The following is an 18,428-nucleotide window of genomic DNA, read 5'->3' on the forward strand; positions in this document are numbered from 1 at the left end:
CTACACAATTCTTCCACACATACTAACTGGTGAAAGTTTTTCACTCAAAGAGCAGTGAGGAATATGTACAAAGTAATGTGAATGCGTGTATGTAGAAGCTCTTTCTAAGGAAAAGCAAAATCAAACAACCCCTGAATGTACTGTCCCTATGCAATGCTTCAATGACGAAGGCGCGAAGCTCCTTAAGGGTCCCTTTGACAGAGTGGACTGTATCCAATCAGAACAGTGGCAGAGATACCCAGTACTGTCATGTCTAAGAGTAACCCCAGGCTCGAAAAGACGACAGCTCTTGTGCTCTACTGCTGTCTTTTGGTTGTGCAGAATCAATAGGCCACAGACAATCAACTGAGCGGTGTCAGAGATACTTTCTGTGATGATGCTTAAGTGTTAATAATGTCCCTCTTCCGTACCATAGTAAACTCAAGAAAATGTCAAAAGGCATTTGACTATTCATATTACTCAGCAGTGACTGTTAACATCGTTGACCCAAGAAGTTAAAAAGAATGGAAAAAAAACAAAAGAAAATAAAACCCTTTAAGAAGCTACCGAGATCAAGGTAGTATTGACTGCAAATGAGAAGGACTCCATCCCCAAAGTCAAAACTGCTGCCAATCTGATGGGACATCGATGCCATTCAATATACATTAATGTAATTTAATGTCATTTTGACCTCTACTTCGCTTGACTTTAGATCTCAAGTTGTGCTGAGCCATTTAAAAACCCCAAACCCTATCTGACTCTCAAGCTATGGAGAGAAGGCCAGGGTTCTTTCTTCTACGTCCTCGAGCCCCTCTCTCAGGAAAACCAGCCACGCAGCTTACTGTCGCCAACAGCCTAAATTTATTATTTAAAACAGGTTTTGCCATATCCAATGGACCCATTAGCCATTTTCAGAAGCATTATTCAATTCGACTTGCTGTCACAAAACACAAGGTCACACACTGCAGTCTGCATCTGTGAAATGCTAGGAAGCGCAGCAGGGCTGGGAAGGACCAGCCTGGTCCGGGCACACAGTAAGAAATGCCACGAATATGAACAAACGAGAAAAACTAAAAGCAAAACAAATTGCGAAGGGTCGCGTTTTAGGTCTAGGGCCATGCTCGTAGATGAGCACAGGCGGGAAAACAGCTCACAAGAAGCATAATGAGAGCAAAGACTTCAAGAAAAAAATCAAGAAAAATTCAAGTCTTCTCCTATACTTTTTCTTACTTTCACTAGCATGAACAAAATTTCCTAGAGTTTTGGTTAAGAATTTCATTATTTAACAGAATAATATTGCTGGGGGAAAAAGATCAGAGAAGCACTATATATAGTGACATGATTTTAAAAGTTGTGAAGTAACATATGCAAATTTAAGTTACATTAAAATTCCATGTTGTTAAAACACTACAAAATGGTAAACTTCTTTTTAATGTATACAGGAAATTTCCTGGCACACAGACTGCTACCTTCTGGGTATAAGCAGCTGTATCAACACCGTGACTACAGGAAGTTTTGCATGAATTAGATACTAATTAAAATGTCAGATGCAGTGATGCAGCACATGTGGAGCAATCGCACACAGACTACACCTCAGTGACTGCAAAGGCTATGGGCTCTTCATGTCCTTGCAGGCTCTCCAGCCTCTCCCAATCCCCTCAATGTATCATCCAATGTATGGCGTCCATCTGATGATTCAGCTGCCACAGTCAGTGGATCATGTCCATCTGATGATTCAACACTTACCTCCAGAGTGCTGAAGGCAAGCACTTGCGAAGGCTCATCAGTACAAAACACCATTAGGACAAAGTGACAGAGTGAGGTATGCATCTCTTGAAAAGAGCTGAACCCCAACTTTCAGCTAAGCAAAGAAATGTCAGTAATAAAAAAGTAAACTCTTAAGTGGCTTATCTTTTTTATTCTTATTTTTAAAGACAAGGCCTCCTTGTAGACCTGGCTGGCCTCCAATTATGCAGACTAGGCTGGTCTCAAACTCAGAGATCTGCCTGCCCCTCTGCCTCTGAGTGCTAATATTAAAGCTGTGTGCCAATATGTCCTGCTATGTTTGACACATACTTTATAAGTTAATATCCATCATTATCCTGTGAAAAACTGACATCACTCCTCAGTTTACTCATGAGGAAACTAGGTGTATTGGCTGCTTTTGTGTGTCTGTCTGACACAAGGTAAACTCATCAGAGAGAAAGGAGAGCCTCAATGGGGGAAATACTTCCAATGAGATCCAGCTGTAAGACATTTTCTCAATTAGCGATCAATGGGGGTGGGGCAGACCACTGTGGATGGTGCCACCCCTGGGCTGGTGGTCCTGGGCTCTATAAGAAAGCAGGCTGAGCAAGCCATATGAGTTTAACCCATAAGCAGCTCCTCTCAATGGCCTCTGCATCAGCTCCTGCCTCCAAGTTCCTGACCTGTTTGAGTTCTTGTCCTGACTTTCTTTAGTGGTAAACAGTAATGTGGAAATGCAAGCCAAATAAATCCTTATTCCCCCAACTTGCTTTTTGGTCATGGCATTTTGTCACAGCAACAGAAACCCTAACTAGGTAGGACACGAGGCCTCCGGCTATATAACCTCCCACATCATCTACTGGGAGGGAAAGATGGTCTTAGCTGGCGTTTGAATCCAGGGACGGGCTCTAGATAATGTACTTTCTTGCTGGTTAGCTTTGAACTCTATATATCAAGTAGCAGTATGGAGACAAAAAAGTTTACACCCATAAAAAAAAATCCTTTCATACATCAAATGCTTAAAATGAGCATAAAATCCTAAAGAAAAAGATAATCATGCTATGCATCTTAACTTCTCCTTGACCTAGTAGTATAAAAACATACTTTATTAGCAATAAACTACAAGGCTGAGTATGTTGTCCCAGAATGAAGTTTCTCCACTTCAGCCAAGAAATGAGTATTAACCAAACTTTAACTAGTGTAAAAAAACAGTTCATCAGGTGGAGGAAAACATGCTTCTGGTAAACAAAAGAACTAAATACAGGCAGAGCAGCATCAAATACTCCGAGAAGGTCCTCCAAAGACATTTGTGCCTGTGCAGAGCAGCATCATAGACCAAGAAGGTCCTCCAAAGGCATAAACACAGACCGAAAAGGTCCTCCACAGTAACAAACTGCTCCAACTGAAGCATCTGCGGAGACCACAGAGATGTGCTTCTTCAGCTCACTGAACAAAAGCCATGGTAAGACTGCAGACCTGATCCGATATAGTCACCATAGAAGCGTGTGAGCTGCCCACCACAAGGCTCTATTCTGGAAGGCTGATGTTCAAGGGCACAGGCATCTAACCCATGTGTTTTAAGCTTGTTCTAAGCAGTACTCAAGTTGAAAATAATTCACATATTGACCCAGAACACGACCTTTAATACCTGAGGTAGATTCTGGATGTTTTCATTTTAGAAAGTTCATTTCTTTTTAAACTAAATATGCATCCATAATGATTCATGCAGCTGAGAAAATATGGAACTATAAATTGAAAACGTAAACTAGGTGAGTACAAAAATGTAAAAAATAATCCAAACTTGAGAAGTTTAGTAAATTTCAAAAAAAGTTAAAGAAAAAGTAAACTCAAAAAAGGTAATTTGTTATAAAGCAAAAGATGATGAAAAACCCATGAAAGTAACAAGAAAAAGAAAGAAAAGAAAAGAAGAAAGAAAAAGGAAAAAAATTAGGATACATAAAGAGAAGCCTCATCAGAAAGAAAAAAGTAGCAGCTGCAGTCTACACACCATGAAGAAAAAAACAGAATTGGCGAAAGATGCTGTGTGAAGCAAACATACATTTTTACAAATATAAGCAATATATAAACATTTCAGGTAAGAGACTGTCTCCAGCACAAGTAAGATGAACAAATATGAGATAAATTTATCCCTATTTTAAAACTTTATATAGGAGTTGAGTTGCATAGAAGAAACTATGCCACCATATTCTTTAGGTTTATTAAATATGCAAATAAAACATGAGTCACAATCCAGCAGCATAAAGACAAGTGGTGGGTGCAACTGAGCTGCAAATGCGTGCATTCTACAGGAAATATGGCATTCGCTCCCTTAGCGGACAGCACAAAGAGTCTATGTTGCAGTCTCTAAGAGGGCATCATAAAAATAATGCAGAAAGAGATAAAAAGTCACTTAATTCTAAAAGTGGAAAAGAACAGTACAAACCAGAAACCAAGCACAAGAAACACAGTCAACAGCGAAGTGGCAGACTGCACCACAGTACGTTCCACCAAGCATTCCAGTCAATTTCACAGGCAAGTTTCACAACAGGCTCAAAAGCACACAGCAATATGCTCTTATGTAAGAGATACACATGAAAAAAAGACTGAGACAAACGTAAGCTCAGCATTCACAAAATGTTATTCAAGTGTAGAACACAGTTTCCTCTCCAAAGGTAAACACATGATCCAATGAGATGATAGAAGCATCATTGGTCTCAACAAATGTGAAGTGAGGCTTTTACACATTAGGAAGCAAGATTAAGCTATCAAAAACAAATAAATGCAAAAATCAAAACTAAAATTATGTGCAAACTAGGCAACAAACATCAATAATTCAATAAAAAATAAAATCACACAAAAATATTTCAAATTGAATAAATGAAACACAACACATTAAAACAAGTGGCTAGATCAATAACTAAAGGGACATTTTCAACTCTAAAATGCTTGTATTTGACATGTGTTTAAGAATTTAGTAATAAAAACAAACCCAAAGTAGGTAGGAAGACGGAAATAAATAGCAGCAGTTTAAGTTAGAAAACTGAGATTAAGCAAAGTTCAAGGACTCTGTAAGCAGAGACTGCACTTTCACTTCCCAGCTGCCCAGACCTGAATAATCACACAAAAACCGTATTAATTACAACACTGTTTGGCCAACAGCTAAGATGTATTCCTAGCTAGGTCTTACATCTTAAATTAATCCATTTTTATTAGTCTATGTATTGACACAAGGCATAGGCCTTGTTGTCTACACGTCTTGTTTCCTTGGCAGCCAGCTAGCTGGCTGGCTGGTGGCTGACTGACTCCGCCTTTTTTTCCCCTAAATTCTATTTAGTTTTTCCACCTAGTTATATTCTGCCCTGTCATAGGCCAAAGCAGCTTCTTTATTAACCAATGACAATAAAACATATTAATAGCAAACAGAGGGGAATCCCACATCACAGGACTCCACTGAACTTCAAAACTCACCATGGTTATAAGGTCATAACCAAGATTATGGAAGTAGCCTAAAGATCAATGCAATAGAACAAAACACACAGAGCTAAGGCTCACTTATTATTTTAAAAATGACAATCGGAATTTCTACAAGGGCTCCAAAGGGGGAAAATATCTTCAGAAAAATCAAGTGGGAGAAGTAGACATCCATGTGAAAATGTGGAAATCCACCCCTATTCACATCAGAACAGATGATAAATTGAAGTCTATCACAGACATTAACAGAATAGCTCACACTTCTGGAGGAGAGGAACAGACATCTTGAAGCTATCAAAAACAAAGAACCATTACAAATATTTGAGAGAGCTAGCTTGATGACAAAAGTTTAAAAGTTTTTTAAGTGGGTAAAGAAACTAAACTGTCTACAAACAGCAAGTAAGGACATGAAAAATGGCACAGACAGCACTCACCAGATGACTAGAACTGAAGGCTGCAAGCATCATTTGCTGGTGAGGACATGAAACTCTGCCACCAAGAGCATGAAGAGATTGTAGCAACTTCAAAAAATAAGAGCAGTTTACCTGTTCTGTGACTTAGAAAATGCTATTTTTACAGACTGCTCTAAGAGAAACAGCAACGTCTAGGAAAGTTCTCAGAGGGTCCAGGGTGGCTTGGGGTGGAGCATTACTCAGCCCTCTGTAGGCCCCGAGCTCTACACCCTGGATCATAGGGCTGATTGTTTTTTCACTACTCACAGTGTTTAACCCATCGGGATATAAGGGGAGAGTCACAAGAGAGTTATGGAGAACACTTTCAATGTGAAAAGCTATTCAAAACTACATCAAAACAGAAAATAAGGCCATGTCAAAGGTAAAAGTGACAACAGTCTTCACAAAAATATGCCACTAGAACAGCAGGAACATATTTGCAGGACCAAAATATTCAACAGGAAGATTGGAAGACAAAAAAAAAAAAAAAACAAAAACAAAAACAAAACTAAGATTAGAACACCATCCACGGTAAGAAAATATTCAACAGCAAGATTGGAAGACAAAAAAAAAAAAAAAGACCTAAGACTAGAACACCATCCACGGTAAGAAAATGTTTATGTGCATCTTTGGCAGCCACCTTAGCACACACTGGCAACAGAATGTACAGAAAAACAGGAATAAACCCTAAAACAATAAACAAATAAACTTTCTAGTGTCAAAGAAGGTACATATTTAAATTGAAAAATTCCTGAGCACCCACAGAAATAAACGAAAAAACAGACATATATGGAATTATATCTTTTTGAAAGTTAAAATTACCAGAGGTAAAGATAAAATTCTTTAAAAAAAAAACCCTACTAGATACAGAAAAATATATCAAGTTTTACTTAGCAATAGTGGAAGCTGAAGGTCGAGACAATGTCTTCAAAATTCTATCAGAAATGTTTCCCAATTCATAGCTAAACCAGCTAAAAGTCAAAAGTGAAGATAAGTGATACATTTCCAGCCATCCGAAATTCAAAAATTGCAATTTACAGATGTTCTTTTTGTGGGTAGATGGGGTGGGAACTGAGTTTCTCTTTCCATAACCTCGGCTGTCCCTGAACTCACTGTGTAGACCAGGTTCAAACTTGAACTGAACCAGACCTGCCAGTCTCTGCCTCCCAAATGCTGGGGTTATAGCTCTATAGATACCTTTGTGGCATATTTTAAATAATTGTATAGCTTTTTGCTTATATGTTTTGGGTTTTGGTTTGTTTGTTTTAAGTAGAGTCTCTCTACACAACCTTGGCTATCCTGGAACTCACTATGGAGCCCAGGCTGGCCTTGAACTCACACAGGTCTGGCTGATTCTGTCTCCCAAAAGTTGGGATTAAAGGTGCGCACCACTACGCTTGGCTAAATGTGTGTACTTTTGAAAGGAAGACATCATGCAAGTATAGAAATACCCTAACATGGCAGCAAAGACAAGCCCAGAACAGCTATGCCCTGGGGATGGCAAAGGGAAGCCAAAGCGGCTGCTGGGTGGCGAGGTGGGCAATGGGCAGGGCCGAACTTTGGGTACTGCAGTCTCTCAATCAAGGAAAGGAAAACTAAGATGCTGCTGTGACTTTACAAACTGAAGGAAACACAGTGAGACAATTAAAGCAAATCGTAGCTCAGTATAACCAAACTTTATCACCACAATAAAGACAACTTAGAGTGTAGACCAAACCAAAGGTCTCTACTACTGGGACAGAGGAAAGGAAACAGGCATAAACGTGCTTTCTCCTCCTCTAAGATGAGGATAAATGGCCGGGCGGTGGTGGCGCACGCCTTTAATCCTAGCACTCGGGAGGCAGAGGCAGGAGGATCTCTGTGAGTTCGAGGCCAGCCTAGTCTACAAGAGCTAGTTCCAGGACAGGCTCCAAAAACTCTAGAGAAACCCTGCCTTGAAAATTTAAAAAAAAAAAAAAAAAAGGAGGATAAATAATCATGGCTATAATTCCCGTCTAGACATACTATTCAAAATGAATACAGCAGTGTAAAGAGATGTGGAGAGCTGAACAACTGATCCATACATTACGATTCTAGCATTACTGCACTTTAAAATATAATGTATATGTTACTACTATACAACATTTTATACTGAATGAAATAAAAAAAAGAAAGAAAAAGGCAAAACTAACACCCAAAATAAGTCTATTTTGACAGGTACTGTGACTAAAACAGTAAGAAAAAGTTCACGCCTCAAGGAGATTATTTCTACTGAGTGAACAAAACAAAGAGAAACTTATAATACAATCACAAACAGTGACAAACATTCCCCCAAGTCAGTAATTACACAGAGTTAACGCTAGGCAGGAAGTGGGCTGCTTCTGGCAAATCTGTCAAGGAATGACGCTAACTAGTGGTCTTGACCAGAAATCTGGATGGAATCAAGGACTGGACTTTTCAAACGTAGGAGACAAACATGCTCCAGGAGACTGGGAACAGATTTTGTTTGATGTGGAGGGAACCAGTGGAAGTCTAGAATTAAGAACAGAAATAGCCCAAAGGGAAAGGTTAACAAAACAGCCAGAAGAAAAAGCAACACTTAGCAACAACCGACGCATAAAATTCGCTAATGAGAATGAAATGAGTTAGATGACATAATTATTAAGTTATTGCCTTTGGTTATGAAAATAAACTGTAATTAAAGCCTTATTTCATTTGTCCTTTTGGTTAAGCAGGTGTCTAAAGACAGTCCTATTTGTATCCTACTTTCTGTTACAAAACGGAACAACACAAAGTTCCAAGACACAATGCACAGTTCAGTGAACTTATCCCCAGGAAGATACCTCACATGAAAGGATGCTCCGAGCTCTCTCAGAAACCACAAAAGCATGATAAGAGTGAGGACTTACTGAAGGAAAGATAAGGGAAAGAAGTCTGTAGGTTGCTAAATTCTTTCACACTGGCTGCACCTTCCAGCCTTATCTTGCCCGATGTCCGCCCCACCCCATTCTAACTTAACTGGTAGAGTTATTAATATCGGACAGGTTATTCCAACATCCACTGGGCACTACTAAGTAAGAAGTGCACAATAGTTAAAAAAATGAAAATGCCAACACAGGTAACTTTGTTTATAAGGAAAAGAAAAATTTCAGCCTACTATATGAATCTGATCCCATTATTCCACTTCAGGAAAACACCTGATGACCAGATTCTTCACTGATTCTACTGCTTCCTGTGTTCAATGCCCTGTCTTGGTCAGCATGGAAGAACCTCAGTGATACAGTTTCTAAGTTACGGCTCCAATCTCATCAAGTGAAGTACAACAGCACAAACTAATTAAACCATGCTAAGTTTCCTTAGGTGTATCCAACCTATTCCTCTTTGTGTACGTTAGCCCATCTGCCTCCACCAATAGGCCCAATTCTACTCTGTCTACCTTGCATTCACCCCAATCTGCCACTCAGCGTCAAGTCCAGGTATATCTTACCCTGGAAGGCTTCGAGGAACCACCTGAGGCGGGCCAAGTCTCATCACCCCACACATCTACAAGCAATCTCCTACACTAACTTTTGCGTGTTCTGAGAGCACAGACTTGGCATCTTGGTTGTTTGTAATCTCTGCAGCTACCGGGTCTAATTTGGAGAACTGGTTTACTGACTAAAGAAGTAATCGTGAGTGAGAGAAAGGGACACAACCAGGAGCTCCCAAAGTTCAGCAGGAAGGGGAAATAATTGTTAAGCAGAAAGGGGGCTATGGAAGCTCAAACAATTTTTCAAAGATGGAAGTGGCCACACGAAGGCTTTCATCATCTTCCATGATTGGCCTTTTCACCCTCCCACCCCCGCTTCTAGTCTGCTTATGGAATGCTCTAATGAACAGAGATAAAAGACAGCAATAACCAACAAAAAAGGGAGAATCAATTCTCTGACAATTTTTATTGCTTAGGCTCAGGCGTGTGTGTGTGTGTGTGTGTGTGTGTGTGTGTGTATCATTGCATAATGTTTATATTTACATAAACTTAACTGTTTAATCAATATAAATATGGTTATATATTGAAATATTCCTTGACATGGTACATTTACAAGCATTAGAAAATTTTTAAGCTGCTGAAAAAAAAACGAATGTATTACATTCATGGGTAACACCGCAGGGAGCTGAATTCTGGACACTTTGAAGTCACTTAAAAAGGGGATTTATTGGTAGCACTTGCATAGATACACGCACGCGTTAGTGTGCTTGCATGTATTTATACTCATAAGCTTGAAAAAGGTTTTTTTTTTTTAATCCACCCACAGGACAAGTGAACTAAAGCCATTCTAATTCATTTCAAGGTTTAAATCCACAAAATAGATAAACACCTTAATGTTAGGAATTGGTACTCATGAAAACAAAACTAGTTTATAAATCACACCCTTTCAAAATGAAACAAATGAAAAAAAAATGGTTTTAATTCTCTGAAACCAGTCTGTTACAAGAACGCCCAAGACTTTATCACTGGGCCCCCTTTCTGTCCGGTACCAACTCTTCTCAAGCTTAGTCTGAGTCGGAACAGGTTTTACAACTTCTAGGTATTTCCTGACCTGTTCTAGAATAACTACGGCCACGTAACATCTTACACATAACCGAAAGCATTTAGTTTTTTTTTTTAACGCCTACGGGGGGTGGAGGGGGAGAGCTATGCCTTGTGTGTGAAAATTTCAGAAACCTGTACATCTGAATTATCATCCTTGCCTCTTAACGAGCAGAAATCAGAGCCAAGTCGGACAACGTGAAGGTGCACTGGCTCAAACAGGGGGAAGGTAAACAGTGCAAAAACTAATGTTTCGTGTTAAAGAAAAGGAAAGTTTGGCGTTCTTGTGGAGACACTTTTCTACGGCTAATCAGACCTAAGGCTGGTTCACTGAGACGAAAAGGCCCGCAAACAGAATGCAGGAATCTGTTTCCACCTTGGTTGGCTAAAATCCGGACACGCATGGGATTCCCGACCACCAGCGCCTCCCCTGCCGGGGCTCCCAGTCCCCAGATCCGAGTTCTGCCCTGAGCCCGAGTCCCGATCTCAAGCTAGACGTGCCGGCGCCGCGTCCACCAGCCCCCTGGCCTCACCTTGGTTACAGAAAAGGCTCCACAATTTAGCGAAGATCAGCCCCATCATGAGCCCCGGGCGGGACGGGCTCCCTGGGCAGCACTCGGCGGCAGGTGCCGCGGCACCCGCGGTGGAGCCGACCCGGAGCCGCCGAGCCTGAGTCCCGCGAAGCTTCGGTTCTCCGCGGAGCCAGGAACCGCCGCAGACTCCTTTGTTCGCAGCCGCGCGCTGAGCCCAGCCCCGACCCGTAGTCGCTCCGTCGGCGCCCACCTACCCAGCACTGCCTCAACCGGCCGCGAGCCCCGCCCCCGCCCCGCCTCCCCACCGCAGCCCGGGACCACCCATCGCCGGAAAGTCCGCACGTGACGTCGGCGCACTGACGTCACCCGCCGCTCGGACGTGGCGGGTCCTCCCCGTGCACTTCCGGCGTGCGGACGGTGAGCGGCTTGGCGTCAGCGGGCACGGGAGTGGCTGAACTGGGGATTTCCTCGGCGCGCGCTCCCTCTCCCGTTCCCTCGGAGGAAACGCGGGTTCGGCTCCCGAGCTCCGGCGTCCCCGCGGCGTCGCTGCTGAAAGCCTGCAGAAACTCAGCTGCGCGGGCAGGAGTGGTGGTGTTTCATCCCCGTTCCTCCCGGGCTGGCCGTGTTGGGATTCTAGTGCGATTCTTAATGGAACTGAGGGGACGCGCGCCCTGGAATGCCTGTACCCAGGATTCGGTTATGTTTCTAAACACACACTGCGACCAGTTTGGCCAAAACCGGTCGTTGATCTCATGGAAGCCTCGTAGGCCGGAATAGTCCTTGAAGGCCCACATAACGACAGAAGGATTTTAAAGGCTGGTTTGACACCATAACTTACTCCATGACCTAAATAAAACAACTGAGTGTGGCTTAAGATGCCCTATTAGTGCTGCGCTTCAAAGATCAGTGAAGACTTCAGCTTGATGCTAAACCCTAGCTTCGGTCTCATAAGGAAGGAAAGATGTACTCATCTTTCGGCATTCAAACGGCTTTAATAGCCATATCGTTGGACTATACATATAAACAAGTTTGTAGTTGTGTTAGCAAGTTTAAAGGTTTCCTGGTTTCATTATTAAAAAGCTGACTTTAGATTCTTTAACGCTGCTTTCAGGTGAGAATTTAGAAATTTGAAAGTTAACCAGACGGAAAGGAAACCTAACTCCGACTAAAACAAATGATCGAGGCTGACAACTATAGTTGAATATTGTTAAACAAATGTAATGCTGATGTATGTGCTGGTGTTAGAAAAAATGGCACTTAAGTTTATGCTGTGCACTTGTATTGACTATATATATTAAATTACATTAGGCATGTTTATCAAGAATTTAATGAAACTAGAAAATTCTGAGGATATACTTTTTAAATGTAGCTCATATAAACTAAATACCTTTTCTTTAAATGTCCCTTTACGGTTTTGTTTACACTAATTTCAGTGTTGCCCTTGGTATAGATGAGGTAACATTGCTCTATAAAATAGTGCCATTTGAAAACGAATATAGTTTGAATTCTTGAGATGAGAATAAACGCATGAAAATATCAGGAATTTAGGCTATTGTGTTATGTGTCAATCGGAAATGACATCTTTCCATTAAAATAGAATCCCAGTAAAAACTGTCCAACAAAATATTTAAAAGGTTTAAGTGCAAAATTAGTATAAAATAAACTGAAATTTCAAGGAAGTAAAATGTTAACTCACGGAGTTTAAAAGAGCAAAATTTTGTAGGTTTTTTTCTTAGGAGGAATCATTATAAACTGACCAGATGATACTCGGAAAAACTTGGTATCTTTGGCATTGAATTCAACGTATTAATCAATTAAGTTAGATCAGTTTGTACAAAGCTTGAAAAAAAAAGCATTCCAGGAACTGTGTGTTCTGCCAGCTAAGGAGGAAAGGCACTCTTCAAAAACTCCTCAACCTTTCTCATGTCAGTAGGGATTTTAGTCCAGTTGGTCCATTTCCAGATGGGTTGGGATTGATTGCCCATCAGGAAGTTCCTTTCTGCCATATGGTCAGAGAAATCAATACAATTTCATTCAGTAGATATCTATTAGACACTTTTTGTAGGTGATTGATTGATGCAAACAGTTTACTTTGTCATTCCCGAAAGTAGGAAAGAACATATTGATAAATTTCTGATGAAGGTGTTGTTTAGAGTCACAGAGAGGTTACATGATACCCTGAGTTTCAGAATATTTACTGGGCCAAAATATCCTTAGGTCTATGACTGCGGTCCTAAGTTATACAATGGGCCATGGTGTCTCTCCTCTGTGCTGCAGGGATCTCCACACTCAGCCCTCCAGTACTTTGTATGCTTGGAAGCTTTTGTCTTGTGCAGTGTTATCCTTTGGGGGTAAGATACTCTTCTTCCTGGCTCGACAGAAGCCAAGGTAGTTTGTAAAATTTGCGGGAGGATTTGGTGACATGTTCTAGTCCTCTCCTCTTTAGAAACAACTGTACCCTGCCCTTTGTTGCAATCCTGTTCCTTAGGGTGGAACCTATTACATTTATATAACCTCTCATGAAAAACCTGAAATCTGTGTCCATGCCTCCCTAATGTAGACCAGTTAACTCCTGCTGTGTCCGGATTTGGGTCACACTTTAGTTCTTCCCTGCTGAGTGGAGACTGACAGCCATTCCTTCAGCATGGGTAATCATATCGTCTAAGACTTAGAGAAGTTTGGCCTTTTCTGATGCTCTTTGAAGAGGATTATCTAACATGTCATCTCTAGTAAAACTATAAAGCATGAACTACCTCCATTTATTAGTATAGAAAAATAAGGTGTAAGAACTTTTAATAATTTGTCCACGGTTACAAGAACTGCATCTGAACCATAGCAGTCTAGATAGGTAGTAAAAGTCTTAACAATTAAGATATGACTCACTCAACAACCTGAGAAACCCCATCCTCCGTGGTTAAAGGATTTTATTTTCAGAATCTTTACTATTTGTTTCTTTCTCAAGTGGCAAGGAGATATGTTTAGGACAAAACAGCAGGAATTTAGGCTTGCAGATTGTTGGATCTTCAGAGAGGTCTGGCTTTAGTGAGTTGTGGTGTTAATCCTCAATGTTTCATGATCACTGCAAGGGAAATAAGGAGGTCCAGGTAAGAAATAGACTATATCATTTATAGAACTCAGGATGAGCAAATCCAGAAGCTGTTGTGCTTGATCTTGACCGCATATTGAACATATTATATTCACTTTTGGCTTTCCGACTCTATAGGTCCTAATTTGTACTTTCTCAAATGACACCAACTTATCTAAAAAACTGAGATACTATATTGACAGAATTAGATTTGTGGCTGAATGGATGTGTATAGATGTCCTGTTATCTTTATGGAACATTTAGAATTGCCAGGAGGAGTTGAGTGTTTTGGTAAATGCCTATATTCCTGTCTTTCACAAGGCTCAGGCAGGAGAATTATGAATCAAGAGCACCCTGGGCTAAATGGGGAGGATCTGTCTGAAAAATAAACAAACAGACAAATGGAGCTAAGGAGAAATCCCTGTTAGTAAAGCATTTGCCATGGAAGCATGAAGACCTGATTTTATATTTTTGGTTGTGAGCCTAGCCTTTAACAGCTGAGCCATCTCTCCAGCCCAAGACCTGATTTTAGATGGCCCAGCACCTAGGGTTTTTTGTTTGTTTTGTTTTTGTTCTTGTTTTTTAAGGCTGTAGTCAGATTTTTCTTTGGGCCATCAGCTCTCAAATAATGACTCAGAGACTTATCAATGATGAAAGCTTGGCCTTAGCCTAGGCTTGTTTGTAACTAGCTGTTATAAAGTAAATTAACTCATACCTATTAATCTGTATTCTGTCGTGCACTGCCCATCCTGATGGCTTCCTCCATGTCTTCCCCCCAACCCGCCTTCTCTCTCACCTAGATTCTTTCTCCTACCTTGGCTTTTTATTACAACAATCACAGCAATAGACCTTCACAAAGTTTACAAATATCCCACAACACTGGGCCAGGAGTATGCACCTGTAATTCCAGCACTGGGAATGCAGAGACATGACATGCAGATTCCTGGAGCCTGCTGGCCAGTCGGTCTAGCTAAGTCAGCCAGCTCCAGATTCAGTGTGAGAACTTGTCCCCCCAAAATAAAGTGGGAGCAGTTCTGATTGCTACACTGATCTCTGCCTTTCACATGCACATGTGTATACTTGAACCTGAACACACACATTTGTACACACACGTTCATGCTCATCTATGCAAGTCCAAGAGAAAAGCAATGAAAGAAAACGAGGAAGTTCCCTTTACTGCAGAAGCATAGAATACAGAAGATCCTGTTCCCAGGATCAATTTGAAGTAACATCCTCAGAGATGAAATGAGGCCAGGTTGCTGTAGAAGAAATGTAGAAGGTGAATATGATAAAATATAAAATGAGAAAACTAGACAGAAATTGCTTACCCTTTTTTTGCATGAAGAGTGAAGAAGCTACTTTGAAATCATTTTGTCACCACTTAAGAGGATCACCCCTGTTGGTAGCTCTTTCTAGAATCCCCACCCCATCCTGTTTCTCCCTGTGACCCCACTTCTCATAAAATTAAATAAGGATTAAACTTTTCATGTGAAGTTCAACTTTGGAGTGTCATGAACAAGCTTAAAATGGTGAGATTAGATCTGAGGCTTATTCCCCCCATCAGTCCCTGCTTGGGGCCATCCTATCTCTATAAAGAAAGTGTAGCTTCAGTGGCTTCTCATGCCTGTATTCCTGTTGGAGTCTTCCTTAGCTTAGACAGTACCAGCTCACTCTACCAACTGCACATTTATGGTGTTTTCTTGGTTCCAGTTGTACATCAGCACACCCACTCATCCACTTAACTCCCATTACAGTCACACCTAGTCAGGGCTAATATAAATGTCTGGTCACTAGTCAAGTGTTCTGAAGTAGTGAACTACTTTATATCAAATATATATTTAGCAGCAATTTCTGTTTCTACTTTGTCTGTTCGGTTAGTCATTCAGGGAGTGCCCTTTTTACATCAGACAATGAGTACACTATGTGGAAATGAAGTTTCTCCCTCGTGAAGTCTATAATCAAGTTCAGGTTTCCCTTATTTCCTAAACATTTTTACTGCATCTTGTGTCAGAGTCACGGTAAAACTGCCTGTCCAAATTCCTTTGTAGGGTTGGCTTGTCTTCTGAATCCTAGCCAAGGCATCCATTGCTGCAGTAAGATGCCACTGACCTGCTCTACCTGCCAGATTGCCCTGAACAGGCCACCCTGCCCAGGCTGGGCAGTGTCTCCAGAGACTAGCAGGATGGCTGGTACCAGCACGGGGAGAGCACACACTTACCCACTTCACTCTTATTTGGGGTGAATAGATGCTCTGTCTTCTCAGGAAAGTCATGCAACATTTTCAACCTGTGTCTCAGACATTTTCTTTACTGATTTCAGATGGTTTGGTCAAGAAAGAACCCCATGAATTCATTGAAGATACATGATACTGTGGAAAGACTGGGTATTGGTTTTTAAAAACAACTTCCTGGTTCTAAGCTCCTTCCTTCCTTCCTTCCTTCCTTCCTTCCTTCCTTCCTCCCTCCCTCCCTCCCTCCCTCCCTCCCTCCCTTCCTTCCTTCCTTCCTTTCTTCCTTTCCTATTTATGAGATCATGGAAAGTTATTTCAGCCCTTGGAGCCCATTTACTCATTGAAAAACTGTTTATAAACATTTTTTTTGCAGAGCTGTGGCAGAATGCCATTTTTACAATATTTTCACGTGCCATAGTAAGGAGCAGAAATATATTTTTAAAGCCAATGTGAAAACTTAAAAGAGCTAAGGGAGGGGAAAAAAAATCCCGTTTTTACAGTTATCTATGAGATACTGCCCCAAACAACAAAAAGCACAAAACAAAACAAAAAACTCCACTCGGCAGCAGAGACGAAACTGTTTGTCATGTTCAAGTATAAAACAGCCCCGTGACTGGTTACTTTTTAAAATCCTTTTAACCTCAGCAAAGTCACATCAAGGCTCTAAAGTATGCTAACTATTAGCCTTATGACTAATTGTAAACACTATTGAGCTTTTTAGCTTTACTTGAGTACACACACGTATTAGCACAGTTAAAAAAAAATGGATATTAGGGCTGGAGAGATGGCTTAACAGCAAAGAACACCTGTTCTTGCACAGGATCCTGTTTCCATTGCCAGCACCCAAATGATGGCTCACAGCTATTGTAACTTCAGTTCCAGGGGAGACAATAGGCAAGCTCGTGGTGCACGTACTTGCACGCAGGAAAAACATTAATACACATATATCTTTTCTTTCTTTTTTTTTTTAAGAGAGGGTTTTGTTGATTCACAGCTGATGTCAGATTCATGTGTCCGAGGGAGGGAAATTATTTCATGAAATCCAAGGCCAAATAAATTGAGGTCATTAGCGCCACTTGTACCGGGGAAACTAACTGGAAACCTCCCTCAGAGCAACATAGTACTCTGCACAAACCAGGCCAGGAGCCCTTGGTGAACCAGGCAAAGGGCGTTCCACGCAAGAAGAAGCACCACCCTCAGGGGTCAGGACTGGAGGTGATTGGCAGTTGCAGACTGTGCGTGCACAGAAAAGCAGGCGGCAGGCGCCGGAAGTGACGAACCCAGGAAGCGACTTTCCGCACCGGCGTCGGGGGCGCGGTTTTGGAAAATGGATGTCAGCATGGAAGTTGATGCTATCCGGTTTCCGATTTGCGTCTAGGTACTTTTATTTGTCACTAAGCCGATTTTGGAGAAGCGTTTCAGTGGCGTTCGGAGCTTTCTCACAGCCTCCCAGAGAACGCCAAATCCTGGACCCTGCCCACTCCTGGACTCACTAAACGCACTCTGCTCGGCTACTGGCTGGCAAGACTTCGCTGTAATTCTGAAAGAAAGAAAAAAGAAAAGAAAAAAAGTTTCCCAACAATTTTCTTGGATGACTTAAAACAGAAAAAAGAAATGCCTATTTTTCCTAAGATATCTTTGAGGCCTGAGGTTGAAAACTATCTCAGAGAGAGCTTTATGAACAAAGAGGTAGGTCATATAAATAGACATTTGCACCAATTCAAGTGCAATTTCTAGAGCAGCAGAAGGAAGACTAAAGGTAATCTTTACAGCTTTGGTTTTTGACACTAGACTGTTGGAATTTCCAAAATCATTTTTTTTTGTAGGCATTGATGAGATAAGGTGAATATATGTGCTCACACTTCGATGTAAGAAAACAAGTGTTATGTGCCTACCAGTACACTTAGTACTGAAGGGATAGGAAAATCAACAGGAAAAGTTCTCTGTCCACAAACCCTAGGTTGTATGTAGAGGATGGACTCGTTCTTTTAAAGCACATGCTCTTGTACTCAGTTGAAAAGACACACACGAGTGCCTTTACATTTTAGCCTAAGCAATCTTTGTAGAGTGATTTGGTGTTATTTTTAAGAACTGAGATCAGAATCCAAGAAATCCTGTTACTCCTTCAAACTGACACAACTGTCAAACAACTAAAGCTCAGATGTAATGAAAGAAAAAAGATTTACATTTCAAAAGCTTGTTTTCTTTTTTTCTTTTTTCATTTATTTTACTTACTGAGATAGGGTTCTTCACATATAGCTCTGTCTGTCCTGTAACTCACATCTTATACCATGCTGACCGCAAACCCACCAAGATCTGTGTGACTCTGCCTCCCCAGTGCTGGGAATACTGACGTGCCCAATCATATCTTGCTGGAAAGCAT

General features: G+C 41.1%; 2 protein-coding genes across 4 annotated transcripts in view; one reads left to right on the plus strand and one right to left on the minus strand.

The window, feature by feature from the left end:
* Positions 1 to 11,012, minus strand: part of Arl5b (ADP ribosylation factor like GTPase 5B) — a 29,029-nt gene extending 18,017 nt beyond the window's left edge. The window contains exon 1 of the mRNA XM_050144764.1: positions 10,731 to 11,012. Within this exon, the coding sequence (XP_050000721.1) occupies positions 10,731 to 10,779 (49 nt within the window). The 5' untranslated portion in view covers positions 10,780 to 11,012. The remainder of the gene's footprint in view (positions 1 to 10,730) is intronic.
* Positions 11,013 to 17,338: 6,326 nt separating this feature from the next.
* The window catches only part of Nsun6 (NOP2/Sun RNA methyltransferase 6), a 38,866-nt gene continuing 37,776 nt past the window's right edge, over positions 17,339 to 18,428 (plus strand). For all 3 annotated transcript variants that reach the window (XR_007592222.1, XM_050144758.1, XM_050144759.1), the window contains exon 1: positions 17,339 to 17,734. Coding sequence is in view for 2 of the 3 variants with exons in the window: in XM_050144758.1 (XP_050000715.1) it covers positions 17,660 to 17,734 (75 nt within the window). In the remaining variant the exon portion in view is untranslated. The remainder of the gene's footprint in view (positions 17,735 to 18,428) is intronic.

The sequence above is a fragment of the Alexandromys fortis genome, unplaced genomic scaffold, assembly GCF_014885135.2.
Source record: "Alexandromys fortis isolate MF-2015 unplaced genomic scaffold, M_Fortis_MF-2015_v1.1 scaffold_52, whole genome shotgun sequence".
Classification (NCBI taxonomy): Eukaryota; Metazoa; Chordata; class Mammalia; order Rodentia; family Cricetidae; genus Alexandromys; species Alexandromys fortis.